The following is a 13,934-nucleotide window of genomic DNA, read 5'->3' as shown; positions in this document are numbered from 1 at the left end:
TGTATTAGCTGAAATTATCCCTAATAACATTCAACCGGAGAGGCATTAGTAATGGCAGAAAATTTATAGCTGTGTATAAAATGCATGGAATCGCTTTAAAATGTGTGTCACGGTTCATTAATACTAATAAACGAAATAAATAATAAACTAATAAACGCATTTCTACATAATAAACGGCCCTCGATAATAACGTGCACGATTTGCACGTGCTATTTAATGTGGTCAGTTTGACTAGCGAAAGACTTTTGGTAAGGCGTGTTTGATAATGTTTTACTACCTCTAAAGAATATATTTGATGGTTCAAAGATTTAAATTACACAAACATAATTTGGGTAATTCAATGTTGCACATATAGATTTAGTTTAATTGTGAATTAGGTGGGTGTTTTTATTCAATGAGTGGTCACACAAATATTAACACAAATGTAGAGTCCCCCCCCCCCCTCCCGAAGGGCGGCATATAGTTTTTTAACTGTCTGTCAGTCCGTCGGTCCTTTCAAAAACTTCAACATTGCCCACGACGTTTGCAATATTGAAGATAGCAACTTGATATTTGGCATGCATGTGTATCTCATGGAGCTGCACATTTTGAGTGGTGAAAGGTCAAGGTCATCCTTCAAGGTCAAAGGTCAAATATATGGCTTCAAAGCGGCGCGGTAAGGGGCATTGTGTTTCTGACAAACATATATCGCTTGTTATATCTGCAATCAAAACATATGCCTATTGAGACCGTTTTGAGTCTGTTTCCTGTTTAGAACCAGTGCTTTGTGTCTAAAGAGAATATCTGGAGAACGCTCTCAGATTGAAGCTGGAGTTTCCTGATCTCTAGGCCAACAGGGTAGCCATTTGCTTACCACAACCTTCTCTTAACTGGTAAAGATGATGTGTCTGTCTTTAACTTTATACAGGAGTGTCAAAGACCAGATATGATGGTTCAGGGAGGTGAGACAATGGACAGCGAGGATACAAATAGCGAGGTAGCAAGTCCCCTGAAGGCACCCGACATGCTGGATGAAAGTGCCATCCAGCGTCAGATGAACATCGTAGTGTCCGGTGTTTCGTGCAGGCTACCTAGGTGTAGGAACATGGCAGAGTTCAGAAAAATGTTGCTTGAAAACCGCAATATTAACATTGACAAAGACTGCGAATTGGACATTTCTCTGCTAAGCGTCAACCATGGTTGGTTAAATGTACAAATGAACTTTCATAGTTGTTAAATTGCCCCACTTTTGTTTAATATTTAAAAAATTATTTGAACTAATGAAAAGTCCATCATATAGATCTCTATATGTCAACTTTATCCATTCATGTTTAAGGTAAATATTTTTAATACGTTTTAATTATTTAAATTGAATAAATAAATACACTTGATATAATTTCTGTATATTATCTGGCGGAAATATCAACTTTCCAATATCACATTATAGTTGTGTCAATGAAATCACATACATTTGAAAAAATTCACGATAAAGCATTTAACCGAAATAACAAAAACACAAGTTTGATCATTTTAAAAGAACACTTACATGACACAAAGGTCGACTCGTTAATAAGATAATATAAAGTATATCATGCATGATATTGTGAGAGAACATGTCTTCATGGGAATAAACAAAATTGTGCACATATTTTCTTAGAGGAGTCTTAACAATTTTGCAAGTACCTCATAATTTGAGCATTGTTTTAAATTATTCAAATTATCTTCCCATCCCTGATTTATCTAACACATTCTTTGTAGAGAAATTCAGTTTGCCAGATCTGGACAAGTTCGATGCAGGTTATTTTGGTATATCCCCTGAGAAGGCACGGGTGATGGATCCCCAGCTTCGGCAGCTACTGGAGGTTGTCACAGAGGCCGTGGTGGATGCAGGCATGTAGTCACAGATTGAGAAAACTCAGATTGAGAAAAGTCTAATACAGATTGGTGAAAGTCTATCACAGATTGGGGAAAATTTATCACAGATTTGGGAAAGTCTACCACATATTAGGGAAGGTCTATCACAGATTGGGGAAAGTCTATCATAGATTGGGGAAAGTCTATCACAGATTGGGGAAAGTCTACCACATATTAGGGAAGGTCTATCACAGATTGGGGAAAGTCTATCACATATTGGGGAAAGTTTATCACAGATTGAGGAAAGTCTTATCACAGATTGGGGAAAGTCTATCACATATTAGGGAAGGTCTATCACATATTAGGGAAGGTCTATCACAGATTGGGGAAAGTCTTATCACATATTGGGGAAGGCCTATTACAGATTGGGGAAGTCTATTTCAGATTGAGGAAGGTCTAGCACAGATTGGGGAAGTCTATCACAGATTGGGGAAAGTCTATTACAGATAGGCAAAAGTCTATCACAGATTGGGGAAAGTCTATCACAGATTGGGAAAGTCTATCACATATTTGGGAAGTCTATCACATATTGGGGAAGGTCTATCATGATTTGGGAATGAATTATCAATATAGCAGATTGGGGAAAGTCTTATCACAGATTGGGGATGTGTCTATAACATATTAGGGAAGGTCTATCACAGATTGGGGAAAGTCTATCATAGATTGGGGAAAGTCTATCACAGAATGGGGAAAGTCTACCACATATTAGGGAAGGTCTATCACAGATTGTGGAAAGTCTATCATAGATTGGGGAAAGTCTATCACAGATTGGGGAAAGTCTACCACATATTAGGGAAGGTCAATCACAGATTGGGGAAAGTCTTATCACATATTGGGGAAGGCCTATCACAGATTGGGGAAGTCTATCACAGATTGGGGAAGGTCTATCACAGATTGAGGAAGTCTATCCAAGATTGGGGAAGGTCTATCACAGATTGGGGAAGGTCTATCACAGATTGGGGAAATATATCATAGATTGGGGAAGGTCTATCACAGATTGGGGAATGTCTAGCACAGATTTGGGAAAGTCTATCACAGATTGGGAAAAGTCTATCACATATTGGGGAAGTCTATTGCATATTGGGGAAGGTCTTTCACTGATTTGGGAATGAATATCTCAGATTGGGGAAAGTCTTATCACAGATTAGGGAAGTCTATCACAGATTGGAGAAGGTCTGTCACAGATTGGGGAAGTCTATCACAGACTGAGGAAGGTCTTTCACAGATTGGGGAAGTCTATCACAGATTGGGGAAAGTCTATCACAGATTGGGAAAGGTCTATCACATATTGGGGAAATCTATCACACATTAGGGAAGGTTTATCACTGATTTGGGAATGAATATCCCAGATTGGGGAAAGTCTTATCACAGATTTGGGAAGTCTATCACAGATTGGGAAAGGTCTATCACAGATTGGGGAAGGTCTATCACAGATTGGGGAAGGTCTATTACAGATTGGGGGAAAGTTTATAACAGGTTAGGGAAAGTCTGTCACAGATTGGGGAAGGTCTATCCCAGATTTGGGAGGTCTATCACAGATTGTGGAAAGTCTGTCACAGATTGTGGAATGTCTATCACAGATTTGGGAAAGTCTTATCACAGACTGGGGAAAGTCTTATCAAAGATTGGGGAAAGTCTATCACAGATTGGGGAAGGTCTGTCACAGATTTGGGAAGTCTTATCACAAATTGGGGAATTTTTTGATAACTGAAAATATGGATTTACTTATTTGAGTGGAATTATATTTGTCATAGGATCATGAGACACCATGTTGTCTTGATATTCAAGACGGAAAAAATTTAGCCGTAATCCAGCTGTTGACCACTTCTTAAACTTTGGGATGTTGTTAAAAAAAGAAAGGCTAAAATTGATTTTTGGCTTGATTTTTAATTTATTACTTACTAAAACTACTCAATCAATTTTTTTTTAATTATTGCTACTTAAGTAATATTTAATGTCAAATACACTTTTTCCTTTGTCTACTAAATTTTATCCTATGCATGTCAATCAAGCAATATTATACTTTTTATGCCTCTGTTAGAGTGGCATATAGCAGTTGAACTGTCCGTCAGTCTGTGCGTCCGTCCGAAAACTTTTACATTGCCCATAACTTTTGCAATATTGAAGATAGCAACTTGATATTTGGCATGCATGTGTAGCCGCACATTTTGAATGGTGAAAGGTCAAGGTCATCCTTCAAGGTCAAAGGTCAAATATATGGCGCAGTAGGGGGCATTCTGTTTCTGACAAACACATCTTTTTTTCATATTATTTCAAGCAGGATCAATATCCCTATCCAATGCCGTTTCAATACACAGGAGAGGACCCTTACAGTCTGCAGAATGCGGGCGTATACATAGGGGTGGGGGACTGCCACGCCCAGTATACCTGGAGTACCAACCCAGATGTCCTGGACAGGAATGTACCTGAAGTGTGCTCCAAACATGCCCTCGCTAACACCATCTCCAAGGTGTTCAACCTGTCAGGTAGGTTAGATTAGATCCCATGACACAGAAGCGTTCAAATTTTAAATAAAAGCCATTGGAAGGGAGGAGACCTCTTATACCATAGACTCTGCAACCCAACCTGTATCTACAGTCAACAGAGGATATTCAATGATCAGCCCCTCTCTGGCACATACACCTAGTTGAAAGTCTATAAATGAAAACTAAAGTATTGTAAGCTTATTTTCAACACTTTCCTATCTCAACAAAGTGTGCAAGACAAATATCTTAATGTTATAATTATAACAAGTTTATTTCCACCATATACATGTAGCAACTAATTTCTGCTGTTGGTTATGATTGTGCATATTTAAGGTAAAGACTAAGATTTAGATAAAATAGGCTTATTGTGGGGCCACCAAGATAGTAAGAAAGAGAAAATTGCCTTCAGATTCACAGGAGGTCTTGGTTGCAACACACTCAGCATGTGCATCATTAGCACATACAGCAGCTGTGATCACATGAAACAGACTGACTGGCAATGGTAGGGAGGTGTGTATTGCAGGTCCCAGCTACACCTTGCAGGGTAGCGATGCAGCTGGCAGTCTTGCACTTGACCGGGCATACGATAGCATGCTAAGGGGCGAGATAGATTGCGCCATTGTGGGAGGAGTCAGCATAGACAGCCGGGCTCCACTTACAGACAAAGTTTCATTAGAGTTTCTCTGTAGACCTTTTGATGCCAATGGTGCGTATGCAGTTTATTTGTGTGAACTGTTGACTGGGCGTGAATTTATTGTTTTTGTTATAGAAATTTTAAATTGATTCAAAAGTTCAATTCTTGACAATAATTCTTTAACACAATGTCTGCCTTGCATGTTGTCAAAATAGAAATAATCATATGCTATATTGTCTTATTTTAAGAAAGATTGTCAACGTCCACATCATTTCTATTGCTATTTCAGCGTCAGGGATGTGCTATAAGGATGGGGTGGTTACTGTGTTCCTACAGAGACAACAGGGGGCCCGCAGGGTGTACGCATCAGTGGTACACAGCAAGGCTCAAATGCTGGCCGCAGATGACGCATGTAAGTAGACTGCACTATGTAGAGCTGTGAACTCTGCAGATGACACATGTAAGTAGACTGCACTATGTAGAGTTGTGAACTGCGCAGATGATGCATGTAAGTCGACTGCACTATGTAGAGCTGTGAATTCTAAAGGTGACACATGTAAGTAGACTGCACTATGGAGAGCTGTGAACTCTGCAGATGCACATGTGAGTAGACTGCACTATGTAGAGCTGTGAACTCCAGAGATGACACATGTCGGTAGACTGCATTATGTAGAGGTGTGAACCCTCAGATGACACATGTAAGTAGACTGCACTATGTAGAGCTATGAACTCCACAAATGACACATGTAAGTAGACTGCACTATAAAGAGCTGTGAACTCCGCAGATGACAGATGTTAGTATACTTCACTATGTAGAGCTGTGAATTCTACAGGTGACACTTGTAAGTAGACTGCACTATGTAGAGCTGTGAACTCTGCAGATGACACATGTAAGTAGACTGCACTATGTAGAGCTGTGAACTTCACAGATGACACATGTAAGTAGACTGCACTATGGAGAGCTGTGAACTCCGCAGATGATACATGTAAGTAGATTGCACTATAGAGGGCTGTGAACTCTGCAGATGACACATGTAAGTAGACTGCACTATGTAGAGCTGTGAACTTCACAGATGACACATGTAAGTAGACTGCACTATGGAGAGCTGTGAACTCCGCAGATGATACATGTAAGTAGATTGCACTATAGAGGGCTGTGAACTCTGCAGATGACACATGTAAGTAGAGTGCACTATGTAGAGCTGTGAACTCAGCAGATGCACATGTTAGTAGAGTGCACTATGTAGAGCTGTGAACTATGCATATGACACATGTAAGAAGACTGTACTATAGAGAGCTGTGAACTCCGCAGATGACACATGTAAGTAGGCTTCACTATGTAGAGCTGTGAACTCCGCAGATGACACTTGTAAGTAGGCTGCACTACGTAGAGCTGTAAACTCTGCAGATGACACTTGTAAGTAGACTGCACTATGTAGAGCTTTTAAATCCTCAGATGACAAATGTAAGTAGACTGCACTATGTAGAGCTGTGAACCCCGCAGATGACACAGTCATGTTAGTAGACTGCACTATGTAGAGCTGTGAATTCCACAGATGACACATGTCAGTAGACTGCACTATGTAAAGCTGTGAACTTCGCAGTTGACACATGTAAGTAGACTGCACTATGTAGAGCTGTAAACTCTGCAGATGACACATGTAAATAGACTGAACTATGTAGAGCTGTGAACTCCGCAGATGACACATGTAAGTAGACTGCACTATGTAGAGTTGTGAACTCCACAGCGGACACATGTAAGTAGACTGCACTTAGTAGAGCTGTGAACTCCACAGCGGACACATGTAAGTAGACTGCACTATGTAGAGCTGTGAACTCTGCAGATGACACATGTAAGTAGACGGCACTATGTAGAGTTGTGAACTCCGCAAATGACACATGTAAGTAGACTGCACTATGTAGAGCTGTGAACTCCACAGATGACACATGTAAGTAGACTGCACTATGTATAGCTGTGAACTCTGCAGATGACACATGTAAGTGGAGTGCACTATGTAGAGCTGTGAACACCGCAGCTGACACATGTTAGTAGACTGCACTTAGTAGAGCTGTGAACTCCACAGCGGATACATGTAAGTAGACTGCACTATGTAGAGCTGTGAACTCTGCAGATGACACATGTAAGTAGAATGCACTATGTAGAGCTGTAATCTCTGCAGATGACAGATGTAAGTAGACTACACTATGTAGAGCTGTGAACTCTGCAGATGACACATGTAAGACGAGTGCCATATGTAGAGCTGTGAACACTGCTTGTGGGGCATTTTCTGATTGTAGTGTTTAAACCTTTTAAAATAATACTATGTACATGTTGGATACAAGACGTCATTTTGTTAATATGGTATACAGACCCAAAAACCATTAAGAGTGTATGTTCACTCCACTGATACTCCACTTACAGGACATTATGCATCATTTGCATAAATTATATGTATTTTAACCTAGTTATTTGAGGGCTTTTTATGAAAATTTATCCGGCACAAAGTTATTTTCACAATGGCAAAAAGTACCTTTTTTCAAAAATAAAGTCCTAAAATTCTGATTTAATGGTTTTACTCTCATTTTTTGGTAAACAATGGGTATTCAGTATAGGAAGGTAAATACTTTTGAACCATTTGACTGATTTGATATGTTCAGGATTTTCTATTAGTTTCAGTAGTTATTCCAATTTTATAAGTGTTGAACCAAAATTTATTTATTGGACACCCATTTTTTTTACAGGTTTGTGTGGGTCAACTCAAACCCAAAATAAAAATGAAAAGTTTAACAAACATGGCAATGTCTCATATAAGATATTATCAAATAAATTCACAAATGTAAAATCTAGGAATATGTCAGAGTTAACGAATCCAGGAAATTTAATGTCGACATAATTAAATAATGAAATAAATTCAAAAGTATTGCTTTCCATTGGGGCAAAAATTATCAAATATAACAGAAGTAACTTTCCAACAATAATGTAAAAAGCCCTGTATATATATATATATATATATATATATATATATATATATATATATATATATATATATATATATATATATATATATATATATATATATATAACCCATTTTATTCTATCAAGTGTGTGTTATTTCAAGGGCTGTCCTACCCTAATGAGGTGAGTCAGGCACGTTTTCTGAGTGATTTCTACGAGGAGGCAGGTGTGGACGTAGAAGACATAGACTATGTTGAGGCACATGGGTGTGGCCTGCTGAGTGCAGATAGATCAGAGGTCGCCGCCCTGGCAACGGCTCTGTGCGGTGACAAGTCTGTACCACTTCAAATTGGCTCTGTGAAGGCAAATGTAGGGCACACAATGGCTGCATCAGGTTGGTGTTGTGCTTCATATATTAATGTAAATGTTGGCAGTTTATTTAAGCTTTCCTGAAGAACTGTCACAATTTAAACAAGGTCACAGAACAAAGCCCATATCACTGCCCTGCAATTGAGAACAATTATGCCCCTAATTGTACTTTTTGTATTCAGGTCTAGTGTCTTTGCTGAAAGTTCTTGTGGCCATGGAGACTGGGATGATTCCACCCACTGAAAACTTCCAGCGTATCAATCCCAGCATTCCTGCACTGGTGGACGGTCGGGTGCAAGTTGTGAGTGGAAGCACGCGGCTTCATGACGGCTACTGTGCGGTGAACTGCCTGGGACAGGGGGGATACCAGTGTCACATGGTCCTGTATGGCAACGAGAAGACTCGGGCCCTAAATTACATGGCATCCAGCGCCACCAGACTGTGCCTCCATCAGGCTTCCACCGAACAAGGCTTGCAATCAGCTCTCAAGGTAGGATATTACATTCAAATTGTTGCTGTGATTGATTTGATATGGAGGATATGAAAAGTTAAGTTATCAAGTTTGCAGCTTGCAAAATTGGAAAAGTGTTTAACTTTGTTGTGATGTTGAATCATTTTTAGCTCGGCTGTTTTCGGAGAAAAACCCGAGGTATTGACATAGCCAGCTCGTCCGCCGTCCTTGTTTTCTTAAACTTTAACATTGGCTCTAAAATCAAAGTGCTAACACCTACAACATCGAAACTTTATATGTAGCTGCACCTTGATGAGTTCTACACGCCACACCAATTTTTTGGGGCACTTGGTCAAAGGTCAAGGTCATTGTGACCTCTAATATTCTTCTGACAAGCTTTCATTTATTTAAAACAGCACCCACAGCCGAACATTGGCACCCACTATGCGGTGCTCTTGTTAAGCTCATCCACTTGATAAATAGAACAAGCCATATTACTCGTGCATTTTTGGTGTCCTCATCCCCATAATGCTCTTGTTGAGGTACATGTGCAACACCTCCATATCACTGTTGGTACTACAGATATGCACTTAAAACACCGCTTTGGGTCATTATGTGATGTCACTGAAACACCGCTTAGGGTCATTATGTGATGTCACTGAAACACCGCTTTGGGTCATTATGTGATGTCACTGAAACACCGCTTTGGGTCATTATGTGATGTCACTAAAACACCGCTTTGGATCATTATGTGATGTCACTGAAACACCGCTTTGGATCATTATGTGATGTCACTAAAACACCGCTTTGGATCATTATGTGATGTCACTAAAACACCGCTTTGGGTCATTATGTGATGTCCCTGAAACACCGCTTTGGATCATTATGTGATGTCCCTGAAACACTGCTTTGGATCATTATGTGATGTCACTGAAACACTGCTTTGGGTCATTATGTGATGTCACTGAAACACTGCTTTGGATCATTATGTGATGTCACTGAAACACTGCTTTGGGTCATTATGTCATGGCACTGACCATGTTCCATGATACTGACCTTCAATTTAGCAGACATATGCCCCGTTTTGCCCCCTAAATAAGCGGTATATAGCATTCGCGCACTGTCCATCTTCCTGTCTGTGGGTCTTTCTGTCCATCCATGCAAAGTTTGCTTAACTTTAATATGAATTGATGGATTTTGAAATAACTAGCCACAAATGTCACTATCATATGAAAAAATTTCCACCATCTAATAAGATGGTTTTGCCTGTATCTCTACGGCAAAGGTAAAATTTGGCCAAAAACCAGTTTCAAAATTCATGTCAAGGCCTTTATTTGGCCATAAAACAGCTTGAACATTCTCAGCTGAAACTTAGCAATATATTGATGGATCTTGAAATAACTAGACTCAAATGTTGATCATCTTTAGAAGACGTGTTGAATATAATAGCCTTCTTTCTATCTCAAGGACAAGTTAGCACTTACAGGTCACAAGTCAAATTTGTCCAAATTAGACAAAAGTGTAATGCAGAGGCATCAGTTCTCTATGGATACATGTCTTGTTATATGTGTCCAGGATGTCTATAACCATTCACAGACCAAGACCTTAACTGTGACCAGCTTTTTAGCTGAGTTATGCCACATTTTGTACATATGTGTGCATGCAACAAGTGTACAGAACATTTCTCTGTAGCCATTCACTTGAAACTTCAAACATATTATCTAGATTAACATGGAATGTCTATGACCTTCAATTGAGCAGAATTATGCCCTTTTATAATTTAATATATAACTTGAAATTCAGGTAAATGTTTTGGTGCAATTACTTCTGCCTGACATGCAGACCTAGCTTGTGTTTGCATTTGAGGCCTGTTACTGGGTACTTTACATGCTGATCTAGCCAGGGACAGTATTTATGGACATTAGGGTCAAGGTCACTGTTATTAAAAAAAAGATTTTTTCCCTCAATAACTCAAGTGTAGGGGGAGGTATTATTATGCCCCCAGTAGGCTGGCATATGGAAGTCAGACTGTCCAGCCGTCTGTCCGCCGTCTGTCCATTTACCAAACTTTTTTCCTAAACACTTATAGATATTGACCTGATATTTGGTGTGTGTGTTTACCTACATGACTTATAGATAAAGTGTGAGTTTTTTTCTGGTCCATTGATTTTTGACAAAGTTATGGACTTTTCTATATAAATTTTTCTATATAATAACCAATTTCCAGATTTTTTTTACAAAACGCTTTCAGATATTTAGCTGAATTTTTATATGTGAGTCTACCTACAGTTGAAGTGGGAGTTTTGTTCCAATTCATTGATTTTTGGCGAAGTTATGTGCCAAATTCATATTCAAAACTTCAATCAAATTGTATGTGGTAAATAGGATGCATTTTTATCTCGACTATTATATATGAAATATATATAGTGGAGCTATCCTACTCAACCCGGCGTCTGCGTTCCGTTCCGTGCCATGCCGTTAGCGTGCAAATGTTAAAGTTTTCGTACTACTCCAATTATTTTCATAGTCCCTTGACATATTGCTTTCATATTTTGCATACTTGTTTACCAACATGACCCCAACCTATAAACAAGAGCAGACAACTCTATCAAGCATTTTGTCATAATAATGGCCCCTTTTCCACTTAGAATATGCAGCAAATGTTAAAGTTTTCGTACTACCCCATTTATTTTCATTGTCCCTTGACATATTGCTTTCATATTTTGCATACTTGTTTACCACCATGACCCCAAGCTATAAACAAGAGCAGACAACTTTATCAAGCATTATGTTATAATTACTGCCCCTTTTATACTTAGAATATGCATATTATTGATAAATCTATGTAAAAGTTTGCGTACTACCCCAAATATTTCCTATACCCTTTGACATATTGCTTTTATATGTTGCATACTTGTTTACCAACATGACCCCAACCTATAAACAAGAGCAGACCACTGTATCAAGCATTTTGACAGAATTATGGCCCCTTTTACACTTAGATAATTGAACATTTTGCTTAAATTGCCATAACTTCTTTATTTATGATCACATTTTATTATAACTTTGACAAAACAACACTTACCTGAATACCACAATGGATTCCACCCAAACAATACCCCACGTCCCTACCCAGAATCCCTCCCCCCCCCCTAATCTACCCCCCCCCATTTTTTTTTAAACATCATCTAATAAATTACCACACCCCACATTATACCCCCCTCTCACCCCCCCTACCCCCCCCCCTACCCCCCCCCCCCCCCCCCACTCCCCAAAAAAATAAATATTTTTTTATGCCCCCGGATCGAATGATCGGGGGTATATTGTTTTTGGCATGTCTGTCTTTCTGTCTTTCTGTCTGTCATTCTGTCCCAAAACTTTAACCTTACAGTAAAGTTTTGCAATACCTTTTGAAATATTGAACATAGCAACTTGATATTTGGCATGCATGTGTATCTCATGGAGCTGCACATTTTGAGTGGTGAAAGGTCAAGGTCATCCTTCAAGGTCAAAGGTAGAAAATTAAAAAATTTAATATAGTAAAGTTTTGCAATAACTTTTCAGTATTGAACATAGCAACTTGATATTTGGCATGCATGTGTATCTCATGGAGCTGCACATTTTGAGTGGTGAAAGGTCAAGGTCAAGGTCATCCTTCAAGGTCAAAGTTTAAAAAAAAAGCGGTGCATTAGTGGGCATTGTGTTTCTGACAAACACATCTCTTTTTTTTTTAAACATCATCTAATAAATTATCACACCCCACATTATACCCCCCTCTCAACCCCCCCTACCCCCCCCTCCCGAATTTGTTTTTGTTTCCTTTTTAACCAGGTTTTCCGAAGGAAAAAACTGGTTATTAGATTGGCGAATGCGGGCGGGCTGGCTGGCTGGCGGGCTGGCTGGCTGGCGGGCTGGCTGGCTGGCTGGCGGGCTGGCGGAACAAGCTTGTCCGGGCCATAACTATGTCGTTCATTGTCAGATTTTAAAATCATTTGGCACATTTGTTCACCATCATTGGACGGTGTGTCGCGCGAAATAATTACGTCAATATCTCCAAGGTCAAGGTCACACTTTGAGTTCAAAGGTCAAAAATGGCCATAAATGAGCTTGTCCGAGCCATAACTTTGTCGTTCATTGTCAGATTTTAAAATCATTTGGCACATTTGTTCACCATCATTGGACGGTGTGTCGCGCGAAATAATTACGTCGATATCTCCAAGGTCAAGGTCACACTTTGAGTTCAAAGGTCAAAAATGGCCATAAATGTCCCTTGAGATATAACCTTCATATTTGGTATGCATGTGTATACAGACAAGGCCTTTCCATACGCACAACAATTTTGACCCCTGTGACCTTGACCTTGAAGTAGGGGTCTGCATTTAGGTTTCAAAATCTGCGTTTAGGTTTCGAAAAATGCTCTTAACTTCTATGTCCCTTGAGATATAACCTTCATATTTGGTATGCATGTGTATATGGACAACGCCTTTCCATACGCACACAAATTTTGACCGTCCGTCCGTCCGCCCGTGTGTCCGTCCGAAAACTTTAATGTTGCTCATAACTTTTGCAATATTGAAGATAGCAACTTGATATTTGCCATGCATGTGTATCTTATGAAGCTGCACATTTTTAGTGGTGAAAGGTCAAGGTCATCCTTCATGGTCAAAGGTCAAAAAAATAAATTCATGTGCATATCTCCAATGTCAAGGTCGCCACGACTAAAAATAGATTTATTTTAAACAAACTTACAAAGGGGGTTAATTTTCTTTGTTCATTTCAAAAGTTCAGTTTGAGTTGTCTCCCTTTATCAGATTTTTTTTCACAATGAAAACCTGGTTTTGTGACAATTTTGTCCCTTGTTTTATTTTTGAAAGATTGTCTAATAAATTTTTGAATATGAACAATTTCCCCATGATGGCTTACGTTATACTGTCAAGCACTCGAATAGTCGAGCGCGCTGTCCTCTGACAGTTCTTGTTTAAAGACAACTATTCAAGAAGCAAATAATTTATAAAATAAAGTTCATACTACAGTATATAAAATGCTAATGTGGGTCATTGTCAAACCTTAGGGTATCTGTCACAAACTCTAATCTTACATGATTTGAAATAATTTAAAATTAATTGCAGACATATCTTAAAAATA

General features: G+C 39.1%; 1 protein-coding gene across 1 annotated transcript in view; it reads left to right on the top strand.

Moving 5' to 3' along the window:
- The first annotated feature begins 144 nt into the window (after positions 1 to 144).
- LOC127868396 (fatty acid synthase-like) overlaps positions 145 to 13,934 on the top strand; it is an 84,808-nt gene continuing 71,018 nt past the window's right edge. Inside the window, exons 1-8 of the mRNA XM_052410146.1 lie at positions 145 to 248; positions 908 to 1,178; positions 1,738 to 1,869; positions 4,212 to 4,379; positions 4,903 to 5,085; positions 5,303 to 5,425; positions 8,133 to 8,363; positions 8,521 to 8,828. Of these exons, the coding sequence (XP_052266106.1) occupies positions 926 to 1,178; positions 1,738 to 1,869; positions 4,212 to 4,379; positions 4,903 to 5,085; positions 5,303 to 5,425; positions 8,133 to 8,363; positions 8,521 to 8,828 (1,398 nt within the window). The 5' untranslated portion in view covers positions 145 to 248; positions 908 to 925. The remainder of the gene's footprint in view (positions 249 to 907; positions 1,179 to 1,737; positions 1,870 to 4,211; positions 4,380 to 4,902; positions 5,086 to 5,302; positions 5,426 to 8,132; positions 8,364 to 8,520; positions 8,829 to 13,934) is intronic.

This window comes from Dreissena polymorpha, chromosome 2 (assembly GCF_020536995.1).
Source record: "Dreissena polymorpha isolate Duluth1 chromosome 2, UMN_Dpol_1.0, whole genome shotgun sequence".
Lineage (NCBI taxonomy): Eukaryota > Metazoa > Mollusca > Bivalvia > Myida > Dreissenidae > Dreissena > Dreissena polymorpha.
This window is presented reverse-complemented; position numbering and strand designations above follow the sequence as displayed.